The sequence below is a fragment of the Heterodontus francisci genome, chromosome 11 (assembly GCF_036365525.1).
Source record: "Heterodontus francisci isolate sHetFra1 chromosome 11, sHetFra1.hap1, whole genome shotgun sequence".
Classification (NCBI taxonomy): Eukaryota; Metazoa; Chordata; class Chondrichthyes; order Heterodontiformes; family Heterodontidae; genus Heterodontus; species Heterodontus francisci.
In genome coordinates, this window is record NC_090381.1 from 111102561 (window position 1) to 111123930 (window position 21370).

Below are 21370 nucleotides of genomic sequence, written 5' to 3' on the forward strand. Positions count from 1 at the left end.
CAGGCTTAAAGACAGGATTCTTGGTAGTGTGGAGGAACAGAGGGATCTTGGGGTCCATGTCCATAGATCGCTCAAAGTTGCCACCCAAGTTGATAGGGTTGTTAAGAAGGCGTATGGTGTGTTGGCTTTCATTAACAGGGGGATTGAGTTTAAGAGCCGCGAGGTTATGCTGCAGCTCTTTTAAGCCCTGGTTAGACCACATTTGGAATATTGTGTTCAGTTCTGGTCGCCTCATTATAGGAAGGATGTGGAAGCTTTAGAGAGGGTGCAGAGGAGATTTACCAAGATGCTGCCTGGAGTGGAAGGCATGTCTTACGAAGAAAGGTTGAGGGAGCTAGGGCTTTTCTCATTGGAGAAAAGAAGGATGAGAGGTGACTTGATCGAGGGGTACAAGATGATGAGAGGCATAGATAGAGTGGATAGTCAGAGACTTTTTCCCAGGGTGGAAAGGGCTATCACCAGGGGGCATAATTTTAAGGTGATTGGAGGAAGGTTTCGGGGAGATGTCAGAGGTAGGTTCTTTACACAGAGAGTGGTGGGTGCGTGGAATGCACTGCCAGCAGTGGTAGTAGAAGCAGATACATTAGGGACATTTAAGCGACTCTTGGATAGGTACATGGATGATAGTAGAATGAAGGGTATGTAGGTAGTTTGATTCTAGAGTAGGTTAAAGGTTCGGCACAACATCCTGGGCCGAAGGGCCTGTACTGTGCTGTTCTATGTTCCAGGTTTCTCCCTTTGCACCAAGTGAAAGCCTTACACTGTGGATCTAAAGATGACAAGCTTGTACATAAACTATCTGGGCCACAGTGCAGGCTGTATCCAAACCTCAACCTCAGAATGGATATGTAGCTACTCAATTATTTATTAAGCTTAGTTCCCCTTCTCACCTCCGACCCTACCAGCCTCCATACTCAAGTAGTAGTTCTGATGAAAAGTCATCGATCTGAAACGTTAACTGTTTCTCTCTCCACAGATGCTGCCAGACCTGCTGAGTATTTCCAGCATTATCTGTTTTTATTTCAGATTTCCAACAGCCTTGTTATTTTGCTTTTGTATTGATATATTTGACTTGTTCGATTGCACATTGCTCGATTAATGAGAATCGTGAGCACTTCAACCAATTGAATGAAACTTGAAGGTAAAGTACCTGGAGTCACATCAAACATCCAGTTCCTTTGATCCCCTCTCCACTCAATTCCTATTTGGCCTCCATTCTTTCTGACATTGTCAATGGCTTAAGGCCCACCCATTTTTTTTGAAAGCCATCAAAACCCTCTTCTCTAGAAGAGGAGTTCAACCCATCAATTCCACCCCCCCCCCTTCCACACCTCTAACCTCCATACCCCTGGATGGTTCTCCAACAGATTACTGGCTCTCTCAGAACTAAGTGTTCTAATCCCTTCAGCCTAGCCTTCTGCTCTGCTCGCAGCATTAACTCCCCTACCTAAAGTAGTGAATGACATCCTCTGTGCATTGAACCTCCCTGCCGTCTTTGATGCAGTTAACTACACAGTCCTCTTCAACTGCTGCTCCTCCACTTGGGCTCAATTTTTCTAATACCTTGCATTCGGCCTCCTCCATAAACTGTAACTTGTTTTACTCAGCTATCTACTCGTTCCTGTATTAAATCGTGCTCACCTATCAGTTTTTTCCTCAGTCAACAGCACTGTCTCCCTTCACCCTCATGTAAACAATTTAAAACCTCTCATTTTCAAATGACTCCTAAACTGCTCCAGGTATTCTCCTGTACCTTCAACTCATTTCCACTCATCCCACCACTGGCAGATCTCTGGTCAGACATAGGCTCAAAATTCATCTCATTTCAACTGAGTGAATAAAGGCAAATGTGAACAAAACTAAAGATCTCTCCATCGGTATGCTATCGCCAGGTACTTCAACATGGTTTCTCATGCTGGCTCAGTAGAGGCAGTGAAGGTCACTCAGCTGTCTGCTTAGATACATATGGCAGCAAAGGAATTTCCTATTTTCACAGATAATACCATGATACAGATTAGAGGAATGTTTCAATCTCAGACATTGGAAACTCTCACTGTTTTTACCTCCCCACTAAAGTGCCAAATATACATGATATTGCAGATTTCTGCAATAATGACTGTCCAAGATGTATGCATGAACCATAAGCAACAAAGTGACTTGGCTCCATCTTCAACAAAGCCAAAAAATAAACCTACAGGGGGACAAGTAGTTTTGATTTTTCTTCTTGGCAGAGATGCACAGACCTTGGAAGCAAACTGCTACAGGCACAACTCCTTGGGCTGCTGTTAAACATCCATTAGCCAAGGGATGGCCAAGCTTTTTATCTTCAAAGACCACGTGGATTTGCATATGGAGCCTCCGGGACCACATGTAAAACTTATTAAACATCATATACCATATGCTCCTCATTTTAACAGATTTTGGGTTTCTGATTTAGGATTTATCTACCAATGAAGGAATACTAAGAACAGTCTTTTCAAAACCTCCATACTGTCAAATTTCACACAGGACAAATCAGCCAGCAAAGAGAGAGCTGCCCGTACAAAACTGCCAGGGCTCGATAGTTACACGCAGTTTGGATTATTAGTCAAACGTATTTCTTATTCCTCACCTCTTCGCACTCTCGTCAGCAGTTCCTTTGCCTTGTTTCTCGATAACAATCTTGTCATTCATCCCAAACTTGCACTCCGGCATTCCGCTCAAGTAACTCTTCATTACTACCCTGCCCGAGACATGAGCACTTAGAACCTGACCTGAAACATAACACACACAGGTTTCACAGTGGGAAGCAACACATCCTAATAAAAAAAACCCCACAAAGCTCAGGAGGAGGGGGCGGGGGAGCCGTTACAACAGGTGACATCTTAAAGTACAAAATAGATTAGCTAAAACAATTAGCTAAAATAAAAAAAAAAATACTGGAAACAGTGTGAAGTCTGTGAGCACCTGGGAAAGACCTATTAACATTTCGGATGCAGACCTTTCATCTGAAATTAATCTTCATCCTCTTTTCAACTGAGGAAAATTCCCAGCAAATTTTTCTTAAATTTCATATCTTCAGTTTTTGCAGCTTTTTCTCTTCTCTCTACTGGTCAACACTTTGGTGAATACGTTTTCTAATTTTATGCTTTCAGCACAGGTGATGTGGCTTTAACTGGACCTTGAGCTGAGTTTCAAATCCCCAAATCCAGACCGTCACCAAGATTGCTTTCTTCCACCTCCACATCATTCACCTCAGTTCTCACCACCACTGAAACCTTCATCTATGCTGTTGCTGCCTCTGGGCATAACTCCTCCAGCACTAGACTTGCCAGCCACCCAAGCTCATACGTACACAAGTCCTAATTCATGTAGATCTACACCACACACATCCAGTGCCAATTGCAGCCTTGCTCACTGATCTGTTCTGATGATGGGTACATCACTTGAAATGTTATAACATGCCTTTTCTTTCTACAGTTGCTGACTGGCCTGCTGTGTATTTCCAGCAATATGCATTTATTTAAAACAAGCATCATACTCAAACTAATATAATGGGCTTGATTTGGTATCCTGGCACTTGGTGTGAGCCACATTCAGTAAATGCTATCTGGACAAACTGGGGTAGAAATTAGTACACGTTTCGCCTGTTTTTGGGGCATGAAAAGGTGCAATATATACCAATTTCTGGGTGAGACCCCCACATTGCTCCTCAGTTTGTTTTTGTATAAAGGTGGCCCTGACAGCTGCCTGAAATTAGCTTTGGATCAATTTAAATTCAGTGAAGGATTCTAACTGTGCCCCTCCCACACCCCCAGTCCCGATCTCCCAACCACCAATCCCCAGTCTCTGCTCACTCTCTTTCATCCCAGCCCAACTCTCACTTCTCAGCTCCGCCTCTCTCTCCTGCCTCAGCAGCCGGTTCTATTTCTGGTCACCACTAAGTGAGTGCCAGCAGGATGGGGAAGACACCAATGGTGCGACTTAAAAGGTTCAGTTGTCCTGGGCTGATGGAAGCAGTGGCCAGAAGACTGCACTGCACACCATAGGTTGGCTGAAACTGTTCTGCTGAGTCATGCATTTGACACTGTGATATCGAATAAATTTAGCTGGACCCCCAGCGATACTATAACAGCCGTGGAATTAAGAATGTGCTCTGCCAACTTACAGAACTAACTAAATGTTATGTAGAATAATGTTCTGAGAAAACCTAGTCTTACATCTCTGTATACATATGGAGTAAGGTGCTTCCCTGGAAAACAGTTTAAATGCCAATGAAAACCTTAATTTAATTCATATCAACAAATCAAAGTTCAACATCCTGGGACTTGCAATGAGCAGATCATTCACATCGGACAAGATCAACTTGTATTTAACTCGACTAAATTTACGCAAGATGAATTTAAAAATATTCACTTTTAAAAATCCTTTGAAGCCAACATTGGGGGTGGGGGGGAAAACAGCCCAATGAAAAATATTTTAATTATTTCCAATAGTTTAACTGGTTAAAGAAATTAATAACAGAATCATGCAGATTAGCAAGGTCTGGGTTCAGTTTCCAGCAAATCTGTTGCATATAGCTTGTCTGGCCAATATACATCTCTCAGCAATGTGGTTGCCTCTTAACTGCTTTTTGAAATGGCCTAGCAAGCCATTTGGCTGTCAAGAAGGCTGTTCACCACTGTAACAAGTGTAATTAGGGATGGGCAATAAATGCTGGTCTTGCCTGTGACATCCACAACCCTTGAACGAATAATTTTTAAAAATGCCCTGGACTAGAGGAGAAGCCAACCCCCCTCTGACCACTATCCTGTTGAAATGTGTGCAGGATGGGGTATCAGGCAACAACAGAGTCCAGCTTCTCACAGCCAATAGCTGGTCTACAACAAAGTACAGAGATGTATTCATGAAATATTCCCCAGAAGAATGTCAGTACTTGGGGCTGATGGGGCGGGGGAGAAGGGGGTGTGGTGGTGTGTCAAAATTGACAGATGAATGGGGAAGGAACTACTCAATTTCACCCCTCGACAGTACTGCGGCAGCACCTATTTATTACATACCCTGAGGTGACATTAACAGATTGACACTCTCCAAAACATCCAGGAAAAGCTCATTTCGACGGTACTTGATCCCTTCGCGTCTCCATCCGATCTGTCCAGTTACCTGGCTCGTAATCTGTGACTGTTCTTCCTTAGTCTGGAATAAGGAATATTTGCCTGATCTCAATTCTAAGGGTTAGAACTGAACTCCAATTAAAAAAAATATTTGAAGTGACACCAGGTTACAAACACATTGGCAGAACAGTCAATTGCGATTAAATCAAAGTAACTTGGCTATAAACCCACAGCATAACATTACACTGTACAAGGTCTCAGCACTGACTTTCCCCCACTTCTTTAGAAAACTAGATTCAGAGATAGATAATTCAAGACATTTCCACAGCCAGTTTTAAAGTCCTCTCCCCCAATAAGCAAAGCAGAAGCAGGCAGATTCTCCTACCTGGTGCTATAAATCAGGTCGCCAGTCACAGGTGGAGAAAGAGAAAGTATTACAGCAGGATTAGAACCAGGAGCGCCACACACAGGGTTAACAGGCAAGCAGTCAGTGCACAGAAGAGTTGATTAAAAAAAGGAGAAAACAAGTTAGCTATGAGAGCAGGTGCAACACTGAAAATAAATGACTTGTATTGATACAGCTCTTCATGTCTCTCAAAAGGTCTCAAAGCACTTTGTCTGCAATTAACTACTTTGAAGTACAGTGACTTTTACATAGGCAAATGCAACAGCCCCAGTTACAGCGACATTTAAAGCAAGGATTGCAATTACACTGACAGGCAATGTCCTGTTATATAACTTCTCCAAATTTATTCTAACACTAACAATCCCATAATTTCCATTGCGACTATGTCACTACAAGTTATTAAAGACTCTAGGAAATTGCACCTTCAGAAAAAAGTTAGATTTCTAGTACCAGACCAACGTAGCTGCATTATTTTACTGAATGGCTGCAGAAGATGTATTTTACAAATACATTATATTTTTTAAATCTGGCAAGTATTTAAATAGCGCTGTTGGACTGGAATAAGCTCCCGTTAGATGACACTCTTGCCTTCCTCACTTTTGTTAAAGCAGAAACTGAATCTTCCACTCACTCCACTGATTTAGCATACTTGTGTGAAATGGAGGGAGTATCTGCATCCAGAACCCAATGAAACAGGGTCCCACTCGCCTGTAAAAAGTCAGGCATGATTTCCCACCAAAAGACATATTACTATTGGGATAGAAAAAGGCCAATGGATCAGGCCTGGAGTCCAAAAGGTGCAGCTCCTTCTTTTGAGCCTTTTCTCGCCTGTTTAGCTTTTACATGGTGAAGGGTGATCCCTGCCTCTGACACAGCTGTATTTCCGTCAATGTGGTTGCTCACTCAGTTAAAATTCCCTGTTGCAGGGTTAGGAAAATCTATTGATCTCCACATTGCATGAGCATGGAATTTGTCCTGCAGTACCAGTAACAGTTTGTCCCTGGAACCATGGCAGGAATTCCCTTTGGGCTTGGCCATTTCTTAAAACCTTCAGTAAGAACACAGGAATTGCTAGGTGGTAAAAAAAGACTACAGTCCATTTCGTTCACCTACAACCATCCCAGTAGTCGCATGAAACAATAATGGAGCAGTTGACTACTCATAGCCTTTTTCTGCCCAAGCATGCTATACTTGTGCCATGTCTCAAATTACTCATATGCTGCAACCCAAAATTCTCTGGAGGAAAACTATATAATATTGATTCATTCCAATGCAAATTAACTGCTTTACCATCTCCCTAGGGAGTCGGCTCCATTGATTGGGCACTCGCTCATTGAAATTTTGTTTCTGCAGCACAATCTCCACTGCAACACCTATTCTGGCACTGCAAAGTCAGATGCACTGCCTAAAATTCAGCTGGTGAACTGCCAGGAAAATTCCTGTCCTATGGGCTGACCGGTTTTGTTTGTTTTCACCTCAGGCACCACTGGTCCTGAAGATACGATCACAAAAATAAAGCTGAGCAAATACAAAGAATAGTTTTATAACTGTACTTAAAGCCAAGCTACTGAAAGAAAAAATTAAACTTAATGCCAATTCTCCTCAAACTACTGTCCCCATTTCCTGCTCATTTGGTCTTTCCATTCTTTGTTTGCCTCATTTTTCAACTCTTTCTATTTAAATGGAGCTAAATTTTGCAACCTTTCCCCCTCAAAAAATGGCATTTAAAGCATTCACTTGCCCTGAGCACCGCAGCCTCACAGCTCCAGGGACCCGGGTTCGATTCCGGGTACTGCCTGTGTGGAGTTTGCAAGTTCTCCCTGTGTCTGCGTGGGTTTTCTCCGGGTGCTCCGGTTTCCTCCCACAAGCCAAAAGACTTGCAGGTTGATAGGTAAATTGGCCATTATAAATTGTCACTAGTATAGGTAGGTGGTAGGGAAATATAGGGACAGGTGGGGATGTTTGGTAGGAATATGGGATTAGTATAAATGGGTGGTTGATGTTCGGCACAGACTCGGAGGGCCGAAGGGCCTGTTTCAGTGCTGTATCTCTAATCTAATCTTATCTATGCATCTTCCATTCTCAGTTTAAAAGTGGAACAAGTTTAAAAAAAAAATCTTTTTAAGTGCCTGAAAATGATTTTTAAAGAACTTTTTTTTTGCAAAACAAAAAACTTGGAACTTGGAAAATGGCTCACGGTTGTTGCGGGGCGGGGGGGGGGTCGAGGTCGAGAGAGAGAGACTATTGGACCGCGAGGATATCACATCTGATCCTTCCCCTCTCTTCATCTGGCCCGAGTCCTACTGAAGAGAGTGTGCACAATAACCGTGGGGGAGGCTGATGATAACCCCACCCTTCCTCCCTCAAACATTAAAGACAGTGGAAAGATGCAAGTCAGACTCATAAAAAAATAAAACTGGTGTGAATGCAAAACTGTTTGCAACAACAAAAAAACTCAAAGCTCTGCACTTAATACTGAGCGACTTCCTGCTGAATCAGGCTGAGCACGTCTTTGTGACTGCAGAGGCAGCAAACGTGGGACACATCCCATACCACTTCAGAGTCCATCAACAACAAATAATCCTATCTGCACCAGCCAGCCCCTCCAAATAGCAACTGTTATCAGCAGTACTGGCACCAAGCCCCTGCCTTAAACTTCCTGGAAGACTGCTATTACACCACCGCACTGCTGGAAATACAAACATGGAGCACTCCACTAAAGGACAAGGCTCATCAGAAAGTGCACACTATGTAAAGAATGCCTTACAGCACAACACCCATTGCCAACAAAGGCTACTTTAATTTCTCATTCAACAAGTAAAAGAAAAACACAGCATTTGTTTTTAGTAAAGAATTATTTCCAAGTTAGCTGATCTCAGCCAGAGTGGAGTACAATAGGCTCTAACACTCCAGCACTGTGGTGGGGTGGGGAGGTTGAATCATCCAGGGATCATGCTCTGCACTCAGTGACTCCCACTAAAAGTGAGATGCACAAGGTGAAGACAAAACATGATCAGGTGCAATGCCCTCAAAGTCAAATAGCCGTACATCTACTGTTACATATGAAGAATAGACATTTGGGTGAGGGTAGTCAATGTCAGAGTGGTAGCCAAGCAAGAGATACCGTCTTCAAGAAAGGAAGAACAAAAACTTGAGGGATTAAAAAATATTCACTATAATTGTTCCTCCATCCCAGTGACACCCAATAGGCTTACTAGGATTAAAGCCAAGTCTTGGTGGATTTGGTGGGGGGTTGCACTGTCTTCACAGAAAGTGGTGTTAAAGCTGCTTTATAATTAACTCTTGGGTTTAAATATAGTCATCCTGTAATCAGTGGAAAATTGCTGATTGTAATTCTAGCCAAAATGCACAAATAACTCCATGCCAATAGCTTTAAACACTGGAGTGGTTTGCTTCAGGCTGTCTTGGTGCTGCTTACCTGACTTTTGATTCCTTGTTGGGTAATGAATGTTTTCAGTGCTCCAGTCTCAGAATTTTGTGGATAGCCAAAATCCAGGATTTCTGTGCAAACAAAAAAAACCTCTTTCAACTACAATGCCCGGAGGAAAACACTGAAATTAAGAATAGGACATTCAAACTTACAAACTTTGGGACAGAACACAAGTCAAAGACACTCACTCCAATACAGTAATAAAACTCAATCTGATCTTTAAAAAAACAAAGTGATTCCTGACAACGCAGCCAGCCACTGACGTCATCAGGCTGCACCAAGGTGCGCACATGCGCAGATGGGCTCCTGCGCTCTGCGCGTGCGCTGTGTTTCAACATGCCAGGACTGGTTAGCACATGCGCCAATGACGTCATTGCGTGACGTGAGCATCTTCGGGCAAGGCGCCTGGTCGGCCTTTGCACATGCACTTTACGCGTACAGCAATGCAACGTCAACGGGTATTTACCCATGTGTCAAGCTCTGCTTCGCCCTCGCTGCTCTCTCCGGCTGCTCCGCTATCCCCCTCGCTGCTCTCTCCGGCCCGCTCCTCACCCCCCCCACCATTGTGTGCTGCCATGTGTTTAGGTTAGGTTGCCTTCGTGTGATTATTTGAGCAGCGCCATCTTTAGTCCTGGCAGTTGCCTGAAGTCGCAGACTGACGTTTTAGTGGCACATGCTGCATTTGCGCATGTGCCACTGCAGCGCCACCGAGTGGTAGCGTTGTCTGCAAACACAGCCTTAAAAAAAATGAAGAAAATTTAGTTTCCCCTTAAAGTAGATTCACCTCCGGTTAGCTTCCCTTTAATACCTCCAGTACCCTTCCGACAGGGTCATTCTTCAAGTGGGAGCTCAGTAAGCAGCAGTCAGATATGTAATTCTTTGGGGAACTGCAGGTGTTGTGTCCTGGCACTGACCAGCAGTTAACCCCGAGAGCAACTCCACTGTGTGGCTCAACTATGCATTGCTTTTACTAATGGAGCCACTGAGGACTAGGCAACCTTATTTAATGGCTTCTACACTCAAGGTCATGGGACACCCTGCACTCAATGGTTCCCAGTCTGGCAACTCCAATTAAAAATTTCTCAGCCATATATTCAAATTCCTCCATGGTCTCATCTCTTCCAGCTCCACAGTCCTCAGAGGTCTCTACATTCCTACAATAAGGAGATGGCAACATAGTGACAGCGTTACTGGACCAGTAATCCAGAGGCCTGGACGAATGGTCCAGAGACATGAACTCAAATCCCACCACAGCAGCTCCGGGAATTTAAATTCATTTAATTAATAAAAATCAGGAATAAAATGCTAGTCTCATTAATAATCATCATGAAACTACCGGAATGTCGTAAAAATCCATCTGGTTCACTAATGTGCTTCAGGAGAGGAAATCTGCTGTCCTTACACTGTCTGGCTGACATGTGACTCCAGACCCACAGCAACGTGGTTAACTCTAACTACCCCACAGCAAGCCACTCAGTTGTATCAAACTGCGACAGAAAAGTCAAAGAACAATAACATTGGACGGATCACTCAGCATCAATCTAGGCACTGGAAACAAAAGCACAGCCTGCCTAGCCAACCTCATCTTTTTTTGGGGACTTATGCCAAAATCAGGAGGCTGTCCCACAGAATACAGCAAAAGCCTGACAGTTACACACTCCAAATCATACCTTACAGCCAATTTCCCAGACTCCTCCATTACCATTCCTGGGTATGTCCAGTCTCACCAGCAGGACAGACCCACCAGAGTGGTATACAGTCAGGACAGAGTGGCCCTAGCAATTCGGACTGCATTAAGTCTCATGGCAAACGCGGGCAAGGAAACCTGCAGATGACCACCTACCACCCTCCCTCAGTTGATGAATCAGTCGTTCCCCACACTGAGCACCACTTGCAAGACAGACTGAGGGTAGCAAGGGCACAGAATGTACTCTGGTGATGAACTTCAATACTGACCAAGCTGGCCTAATCCTGAAAAACATAATTGCCAGATGGGGCCTGCAGCAGGTAGCGAGAACCAACGAGAGTAAAACCTACTGACCTCCTCATAAATCTACTTGTCACAGATGTATCTGTTCATGACAGCATTGGTAAGAGTGACCTTGCACAGTCCTTGTGGAAACAAAGTCCTGTCTTCACAGAGGACACCCTCCATTGTGTTGTGTGGGACCATCACTGTGCGAAATGGGATCGACTCAAAATAAATTTAGCAGCTCAAAACTGGGCATCCGAGGTGCTGTGGGCCATAAGAATTGTATTCAACCACAATCTGCAACTTTGTGGTCTGACATATCCCTCACTCTACCATTGCCATTCAGCAACAGGCCCAATCTTGGTTCAATAAGAACAGTAAAAGAGCATGCCAGAAGCAAAGAACAAAGAATAGTACAGCACAGGAACAGGCCATTCGGCCCTCCAAGCCTGTGCCGATCTTGATGCCTGCCTAAACTAAAACCTTCTGCACTTCCGGGGACTGCAACCCTCTATCCCCATCCTATTCATGTATTTGTCAAGATGCCTCTTAAACGTCACTATTGTAGCTGCTTCCAACACGTCCCCCAGCAGCAAGTTCCAGGCACTCACCACCCTCTGTGTAAAGAACTTGCCTCGCACATCCCCTCTAAACTTTGCCCCTCTCACCTTAAACCTATGTCCCCTAGTAACTGACTCTTCCACGCTGGGAAAAAGCTTCTGACTATCCACTCTGTCTATGCCGTTCATAACTTTGTAAATCTCTATCATGTCCCCCCTCCACCTCCGTCGTTCCAGTGAAAACAATCCGAGTTTATCCAGCCTCTCCTCATAACTAATGCCCTCCAGACCAGGCAACATCCTGGTAAATCTCTTCTGTACCATCTCCAAAGCCTCCACGTCCTGCTGGTAGTGTGGTGACCAGAATTGCACGCAATATTCTAAGTGTGGCCTAACTAAAGTTCTGTACAGCTGCAACATGACTTGCCAATTTTTATACTCTATGCCCCGACCGATGAAGGCAAGCATGCCGTATGCCTTCTTGACTACCTTATCCACCTGCGTTGCCACTTTCAGTGACCTGTGGACCTGTATACCCAGATCTATCTGCCTGTCAATACTCCTAAGGGTTCTGCCATTTACTGTATACTTCCCACCTGCATTAGACCTTCCAAAATGCATTACCTCACATTTGTCCGGATTAAGCTCCATCTGCCATTTCTCCACCCAAGTCTCCAACCGATCTATATCCTGTTGTATCCTCTGACAATCTTCATCACTATCCGCAACTCCACCAACCTTTGTGTTGTCCGCAAACTTACTAATCAGACCAGCTACATTTTCCTCCAAATCATTTATATATACTACAAACAGCACAGATTCCTGCGGAACACCATTAGTCACATCCCTCCATTCAGAAAAGCACCCTTCCACTGCTACCCTCTGTCTATGACCGAGCCAGTTCTGTATCCATCTTGTCAGCTCACCTCTGATCCCGTGACTTCACCTTTTGTACCAGTCTGCCATGAGGGACCTTGTCAAAGGCTTTACTGAAGCACCAGGCATACCTAAAAATGAGGTGCCAACCTGGTGAAGCTACAACACAGGACTACATGCATGCTAAGCAGCAGAAGCAGGAAGTTACAAGCAGAGCTAAGCAATCCTACAACCAACGGATCAGATCAAAGCTCTGTAGTCCTGCCACATCCAGTCGTGAATGGCGGTGGCCAATTAAACAACTAACCAGAGGAGGATACTCCACAAACACCCTGATCCTCAATGGAGAGCCCAGCACATCAATGCGAAAGTCAAGGCTGAAGCATTTGCAACAATCTTCAGCCAGAAGTGTCGAGTGGATGATTCATCTCGGCATCCTCCCGAGGTCCCCACTATCATAGATGCCAGTTTTTGATTCACTCCACCTGATATCAAGCAACAGCTGAAGGCACAGGGTACAGCAAAAGTTGTGGGTCCTGACAGCATCACAGCTGTAGTACAGAAGACTTGTGCTCCAGGAATAGCTGTGCCCTTAGCCAAGTTGTTCCAGTACAGGTACAACACTGGCACCTACCTGACAATGTAGAAAACTGCCCAGGGTATGTCCTGAACACAAAAAGCAGGACAAATACAATCTGACCAATTACCATCCCATCAGTCTACTCGCGATTATCAGTAAAGTGATGGAAGGTATCAACAGTGCAATCAAGTAGCACTTACTCAGCAACAATCTGCTCACCAATGCTCAGTTTAGGATCCGTCAGAGCCACTCGGCTCCAGACCTCATTATAGCCTTGGTCCAAATATGGACAAAAAAGGTGAATTCCAGAGGGGAGAGTGACTATCCTCGACATCAATGCAGCATTTGATCAAGCGTGGCTTCAAGGATCCCTAACAAAACTGGAGTCCATAGGAATCAATGTGGTGGTGGTGGGGGGGGGGGGGGGGGCAGAGCTCTCCATTGGTTGGAGTCATACCTAGCAGAAAGATGGTCGTGATTATTGGAGGTCAATGTTCTGGCCCCAGGACATAGCTGGAATTCCTCAGGGTAGTGTCCTAGGCCTAACCATCTTCAGCTGCTTCATCAAAGACCTTCCCTTCAACATAAGGTCAGAAGTGGGGATGGTCACTGCTGATTGCAGTGTTCAGTACCATTCGCAACTCCTCAGATACCAAAGCAATCTGTGCCTGCATGCAGCAAGACCTAGGGGCAACATTCAGGCTTGGGCTGATAAGTGGCAAGTGACATTTGCGTCACATAAGTGCCAGTCAATGACCATCTCACCCAAGAGAGAATTTAACCTTTTCCCCATGACATTCAACGGCATTACCATCGCTGAATCCATCATCATCCTGGGAGTTACCATTGACCAGAAATTGAACTGGACTAGCCAATATATGCTGTGGCTTCAAGACCAGTCAGAGACTGGGAATTCTGCAGCAAGTAATTCACCTCTTGACTCCCCAAAGCCTGTCAACCATCTAAAAGTGCACAAGTCAGGAGAATGACGGAATATTCTCCACTTGCCTGGATGAGTGCAACGCCAACAGCCAAGAAGCTCGACACCATCTAGGGCAAAGCAGCCCACTTGACTGGCATCCCATCCATCTTAAACATTCAGTCCCTCCACCACCGGTGCAGTGGCTACAGTGTGTACCATTTACAAGATGCACTGTAGAAACGTACCAAGCCTCCTTCAACAACACGTTCCAAACCCATGAACTCTCCCACCTAAAAGGACAAGGGCAGCAGATGCATGGGAACACCATGCTCCCCTTGAAGTCACTCACCATCCTGGCTTGGAACTACAACTACACTGCAGCTGGGTCAAAATGCTGGAACTCCCTCCTTAACAGCACTGCGGGTGTGCTTACACATGGAGGTTCAAGGTGGCAACCAAGCACCACCAATGCAAGGGCAATTAGGAATAAGCAATAAATGCAAGTCTTGTCAGTTATGCCTGCACACATCTGATGAATAAAAAAATTCTGCCCTCATGTGCAGCCCTGATTTCCATTGTTTCACCACTGGTGGCAGTGCATTCAGCTACCTGGACACCAAGCTCTGGAATTCCCCCTCTACCTCCCCATCTCTCTCTTCCTTTAAAACACTCCTCAAAACCTAATTCTTCAACTAGCTCTTGGTCACCTGTCCTAATATCTCATGTGGCTCGATGTTAAATTTTGTTTGATGACGGTGTAAAGCGCTTTGGGACATTCAACCATGTTAAAAGGAGCTATATAAATGCAAGTTTATGTTAAGGTGAAAGAAGCAAGCTCTGATGTCACCTCCCCCTGTCAACTCAGGTATATCTGCTTTATACAAAATGTATTGCCTTTCAGTCTATCTTATTGCAATAATACTATAATTAAATCATTGGTCAGTGTTCCGCTTCAAAGAAATATAGCATCAGAACAAATGTAATTGTTGAACATAAAATTAGAACACTCCAGCCAAGATCATCTAACACCACAAGATGTAGACTGCTCCTGGAAACTCATCTACATGGCATAGCTCCTCCCGCATTAAATATCCTAAGCCACTGCGGCAATATAGTTTTTTTTAAATCATCGCTTACAAGTGAGCACAAAGACAATTCAACTCCTCTTAAAGACTATGATTTCTAGTTCAGCTTTGACAGCAAATCGCCCACCCCACCATGTTCAGAAATTTGCACATTTGTTAAAATTTATTCTTGATAGGGGCACTGCTAGCAAGGTCAGCATTTGTTCCTCATCCCTAGTTGTCCTTGAGAAAGCGGTCATGGGCCGCCTTCTTGAATCACTGCAGCCCGTGTGAAGAAGGTGCCATTAGGTAGGGAGTGCCAGGATTTTAGCCCGGCGTCGATGAACAAAATCAATAGAAACTTTAAGAGCAAACAGGATTACTAAATATATTTGCTTTTCACATGCCTCTGAAATGGAACATAGTGAGCAAGCTAAGGTTATAAAATTCTGAATCAGACATGTAGAAGAAAAGTGCAATACTACTTAGAGTTGGTCACTTTTTGTTTCATTTGTTCATGGGATGTGGGCGTCGCTGGCTGGGCCAGCATTTATTGCCCATCTTGAATTGCCCTCAATAAGGTGGTGGTGAGCTACCTTCTTGAAACGCTGCAGTCCATGTGGGGTAGGTACACCCACAGTGCTGTTAGGAAGGTAGTTTCAGGATTTTTACCCAGTGACAGTGAAGGAACAGCAATATAGATCCAAGTCAGGATGGTGTGAGGCTTGGAGGAGAATTTACAAGTGGTGGTGTTCCCATGCATCTGCTGCTCTTGTCCTTCTAGGTGGTAGAGGTTGCGGGTTTGGAAGGTGCTGTTTAAGGAGCCTTGGTGCATTGCTGCAGTGCATCTTGTATATGGTACACACTGTTGCTACTGTGCATCGGTGGTGGAGATAGTGAATGTTTGTGGATGGGGTGCCAATCAAGTGGGCTGCTTTGTCCTTGATGGTGTCGAGCTTCTTGAGTGTTGTTGGAGCTGCACCCATCCAGGCAAGTGGAGAGTATTCCATCACACTCCTGACTCATGCCTTGTAGATGGTAGACAGGCTTTGGGGAGTTACTCGCCGCAGGATTCCGAGCCTCTGCCCTGCTCTCGTAGCCATGGTATTAATATGGCTACTCCAGATCAGCTTCTGGTCAATGGCAACCCATCCCCCACCCCCCCACCAGAATGTTGATCATGGGGAATTTAGCAATCCTAAGGCCATTGAACATCAAGGGGAGATGGTTAGATTCTCTCTTGTTGGAGATGGTCATTGCCTGGCACTTGTGTGGCACAAATGTTACTTGCCACTCATCAGCCTAAGCCTGAATATTGTCCAGGTCTTGCTGCATTTCTACACAGGCGGCTTCAGTATCTGAGGAGTTGTGAACGGTGCTAAACACTGAGCAAGCAGTGAACACTGAAGGGCATTTGGTCCATCAGGTCCATGTCGACTCTCCACAGAGCTAAGCGGTCAGTCCCATTCGCCAGCTTGATCCCCAGATCTATTTCTCTCAAATCTATTTCTCTCAGGTGGCCATTCAACTTCCTCTTGAAGTCATTGATCGCCTCCGCCGCATGGAATTATTGAACGTACAGCACAGAAACTGGTCTGTGCCACTGTTTTTGCTCCACATGAGCCTCCGCCCAGTCCTCTTCATCCAACCCTGTAAGTATATCCTTCTGTTCTTTTCTCCCTCATGTGCTCATCCAATTTGTCTATACTACTCACCTCAACAACTCCATGTGGTAGCAAGTTCCACATTTTCAACACTTCCTGGGTAAAGAAGTTTCTCTTGAATTCTCTGTTGGATTTATTATTGACTATTTTAGATCTACGGCCCCAAATTTGGTCTCCACCACAAGTGCAAACACCATCTCTACATCTACCCAATAAAACCCTTTCATGATCTAACTTCTGGGGCGGGCAGGGTTATAGAGTCACAGAGTGACACAGCACAGAAACAGGCCCTTCAGCCCATCGTGTCTGTGCCATCAAGCACCTATCCATTGTAATCCCATTTTCCAGCACTTGGCCCGTGGCCTTGTATGCTATGGAGTTTCAAGTGCTCATCTAAATATTTCTTAAATGTTGTGATGCTTCCTGTCTCTCCCACTCCTTCAGGAAGTGTGTTCCAGATTCCAACCAACCTCTGGGTGAAAAATCTTTTCCTCAAATCCCCTCTAGACCTCCTGCCTCTTACCTTAAATCTATTCCCCACTGGTTATTGATCCCTCCGCTGAGAAAAAGTTCCTTCCTATCTAACTTATCAATGCCCATCATAATTTTGTATACCTCAATCAGGTCCCCTCTCAGCCTTCTCTGCTCTAAGGAAATCAACCCTAAAAAAGACCAACAAGCATTCACATCATATAACCATCCACAGGTGGATTATGTGGGGGAAAATGATCTAAGCAGTGTGGTATTGCAGCTAATCCATGAAAATCCCTATAAACTCACCTGGAAAGTCAGCATTTTTCATTTTACTCCACTCCCCCAGGTTTTTAAAAAATTCACTCTTAGGATACGGGCATCGCTAGCAAGGCCGACATTTATTGCCCATCGCCAGTTGCTGTTTGGGTGGTGGGCGCCTTCTTCAACCACATGTTGGACTCTAACAATAGCAGTTACCCTCCGCACAGACTAATGAGCATATTAGTGGAACAATATTAAGAGATGAATGTAAAACCATGCAACTGTTTTCAAATCATGCTCAGAGATATTGATGTGCTGTCTAATAATTCAAGAGTTGTGTTTCTGCCTCACGTTCTGCAGTCCACACTCGTGCTTTCCATACCTGCAGATTTCACTTACCGTCCAGCAGCTCATAAATAAGGACAAAGTTGTTCTTGATGTTTTCCTCACTGATCTTTCCGAAATAGGAGGTCATGACATCACACATTTTGTACAGGAACTCAAAAACCATGGCCGCGTTAACATTCTGCTTGGTGACAGCAGCTAGCCAGATGTTGGAACGCTTAACATGGAAGAAGCTGGTACGTGCGATGTTGGTCACCGGTGAGCGCACTTGCTGCCTTGCATGGATGACATTGACACGGAAAGCATCCACTGCGTTCCGTCTAAAAACAAAAGAATAGCAACCAATCAAGCCACTTCGAACAAGTTGTCATTTAAATATGTACCTACATTCAATTCCATTGACACACAAGAAACCTTACTATCTCAGGTGTTGCCATGCAGCTTGCATACTGTTATACACTATAGGAAATATCACACTTAAGATACTAAGTTTCTTTTGTGATGCTCATAATCAATCACTTCAAATTGCTCCGATCTAAAATGACGGAGCTGTAGCTAATACCACACCCTAGTTATGTAACTCTCCGTACTCTCTCCGAGCACAGCCCTCATGTGAGGGATATGGTACAAAGATCATATTTGTCATCATATTTCAGTAAAATCCTGACAATTCTGGATTCAATTCAATATTTACATTTCAACAAAGGATGCAATTCCTTTCCAATAACATGTTGCAATTCTTAGTTTCTATCAGTTGAGGTTACCAGCGAGCAATGCCATACTCTAGTGCTAGAGTAAGGTACTGCAGCATATTTACTCCCTGACCCACCCTAAAATGAAGACAGATTTTATGTTTTCAAAAGTCCAAGTGATTTTGTTTTTAGTTCAATGATATCTACCTTAGCCCATTTGCCTCCACTATACAGCACCTAGAAACAGGAGATGATGGTAGGCGTACAAGAACAGGTCTTTCAATCCACCAGTCTTCAAAACGGCAGTCCTGGAGTACAGTATCTATTTAATTCTACTGATATGCAGTTTGTTTCCAACTATAACCCAATATAAAAGGAGGCAAACTCCATACCTTCAAATGCAGCCTGACTTACAGGATCACAAGCAGAAGATACTCCCTTTTTCCCCACTGGGCCTCCAACTGGCCCCACAGTCAGTGACTCTAGCAAGTTAAAAAGGGTAAGTTTTGCAGTCAAAAGGTTTCTGCTTGGCTGTGGCTCCTGCATCAATGCAAAAGCAACTTTTGGAGAGCTACATCAGTTTGTTCCAGGTGGGAAGTGCTGGCAATTCAACAAAACAGCGAAGAAAAGCAAACCTAACTCCATCATATGTGATCCTTTACCGCAGGGATTAGCTGTAGAGCCCAAAGCATTTTTAAGGGAAAAGTAGGAAGCAGAGGATGACACAGGGTAATAGTGAGAGGGGGCAGAGAGATTAGTTTTAGACTGGTTACCGAAGAGATTCTGTAATCCCTGCAATATGCAGCACTACTGCAATGCCAGTTTATTTACAAAAGAATTCATAAGCAAGTTCAAAGAATACATTTCTGTAGAAATATGGTCATACAATACACAACCACTTAAGCTAAAACAAATGTTCCGGCAGTTTAACAAGTTATCAAACCATGCAGTTTTATGAATCCGTAACACCACCTGAAAACTGGACAGCCAGACCGGAGAGAGATCAGGAGAACATAGCTACTGGCAAGGGAATATTGTTCACAAGCCGTAGATGCCTCTGATGGATGAAATGTCCTTCTGAGGTCAGGATTCACTCCTCTCCAGAGCGCAGCAACAGACAGGTGTGAATCACGGTGCACTAATACTGAACTTGGTCTAGGGAAAAAAAACATTTATATAGGTCCTGAACAGCAACACTTAGCTAAAAAGCCAGCCCTGCAACTGATCCTTGCAACACACAAACACACACTTCTAGTACAGAAGGGATTGAGAGGAATGAGCCACTGGATAGGATAGCATTCAGGAGCAAGAACCCAAGCTTATCTGCTTTCCCCTAACCTGGGTGAGAGGGTGGGGTAAGACCAATTGTGGCAACCGATTACCACTCCATCGCAGATTAGTTAAGTTGTGATGTATAGAAACCAACTAGTGTCTCTGTAAGCTTTCACCAGATTTTTATATTGCTCTTGTGCAGCAGACGACAACTAAATCACTGGATGTTTCAGTACCAGCTGTTTGAAGCCGCCCCCCTCCTCCCACCCAACCATTTTCTTTGCTGGGTTCCCTAAAAACTGCTGGTTTTCCTGGGCCCAACTAGCACCCCGCCCTGGCAGCAGTGCTACCAGCAAATGTCGATGCATTGAGACGACATCACGACATCAGTACATAACACATACACACCAAGCAAGTGTTCACAGCCAGTCTGCAAATGAGCCAGATACTGGGATTTGCTCTGGAAGCTGGAAATCGACTGCTGTACTCAACCACAAGTACAGGAGAACTGGCCATTTAGCTCATTCTCCAGAGGCAGAGTGTGCAACATTAATACACGTAATGGCTGGGAACCAGGAAGCTGAAACAGTCAAGAGACAGAAATCTTTCTCTGCTTTGCAATCAATTAAGTTTGATTTCCTTGTCTGGGAGTTTTTTTGGGGGGGAAGAGAGAGGGAGGGATTTACTTAAGAGTTAGATCAAGTCTACAGTATAGGAATAGATCATTCAGCCCAACAAGTCCATGCCGGTATTTATGCTCCACATGAGCCTCCCCTCAACTCCTCTTCATCCAACCCTATCAGCATACCTTCTGTTCCTTCCTCCCTCATATGCTTTCTCCTAAATGCAATTAAATCTTGTGAACTGAAGTTCTTTTAACTGATGTGAAGTCACTGCCAGTTAACTGCTGCTCAAAGACACTTCTTTCCACCATCACCTCCGCTCCCCGATCTGCCCCTTAGTTAAATCACTTCAGCTGTAATTCAATTTTACAACTTTTAATATGACCAAGATAAAGCTTACAGGTCAAATCACCAGTTAATTAGTACAAGGTGACAAATGACTCTTACCTATTCCTAGTGCAGCCAATGAGCACATGATGAGATGAGGAAAAATGAGACGTCAGCAAGGAAGGGGAAGTGACAGACCAACGAGAGAGAGGGTTAGAATACACAAAGCTCAGAAAGAAAAAACACAGATGAGAACACAAAGGACTATTCACAGACATCTAAAGGAGAACAATGGACAACTGCGAGGTGCTAATCACCAACATATACAAAAGCATTACAAAACAGTCAACAGATTAACATCTCACTTGTGCCTCATTCACACTGGCTTTGTGAACCCATGCATATTGGATTCAGGCTTTACTAACAAGTGCTCACCTCAAAGTGTTTTTACTTTTGGCACTGGGTCAAAATCCTGGAACTCCCTTCCTAATAGCACTGTGGATGTACCTACCCCACATGGACTGCAGCGGTTCAAGAAGGCAGCTCACCACCACCTTCACATGAGCAATTAGGGTTGGGCAATAAATGCTGGCCTGACCAGAGACGCCCACATCCCATGAAACGAATAAAAAAAACGTCAGTGCTAATTGGAGGGGAGCAATGTCCATGTGCCCAAAGTACCTCTGGGCGGCACAGTGGTTAGCACCGCAACCTCACAGCTCCAGCAACCCAGGTTTGGTTCTGGGTACTGCCTGTGCGGAGTTTGCAAGTTCTCCCTGTGACCGCGT

The 21370-nt window shown here is 44.5% G+C and overlaps 1 protein-coding gene across 4 annotated transcripts in view; it reads right to left on the bottom strand.

The window, feature by feature from the left end:
• LOC137375466 (AP-2 complex subunit mu) overlaps positions 1 to 21370 on the bottom strand; it is a 72650-nt gene that overhangs the window by 29558 nt on the left and 21722 nt on the right. For all 4 annotated transcript variants that reach the window (XM_068042753.1, XM_068042754.1, XM_068042756.1 and 1 more), the window contains exons 3-6: positions 17723 to 17988; positions 8939 to 9021; positions 5040 to 5175; positions 2612 to 2753 (exon numbers count right to left, since the gene is read on the bottom strand). In XM_068042753.1, coding sequence (XP_067898854.1) covers positions 2612 to 2753; positions 5040 to 5175; positions 8939 to 9021; positions 17723 to 17988 — 627 coding nt within the window. The remainder of the gene's footprint in view (positions 1 to 2611; positions 2754 to 5039; positions 5176 to 8938; positions 9022 to 17722; positions 17989 to 21370) is intronic.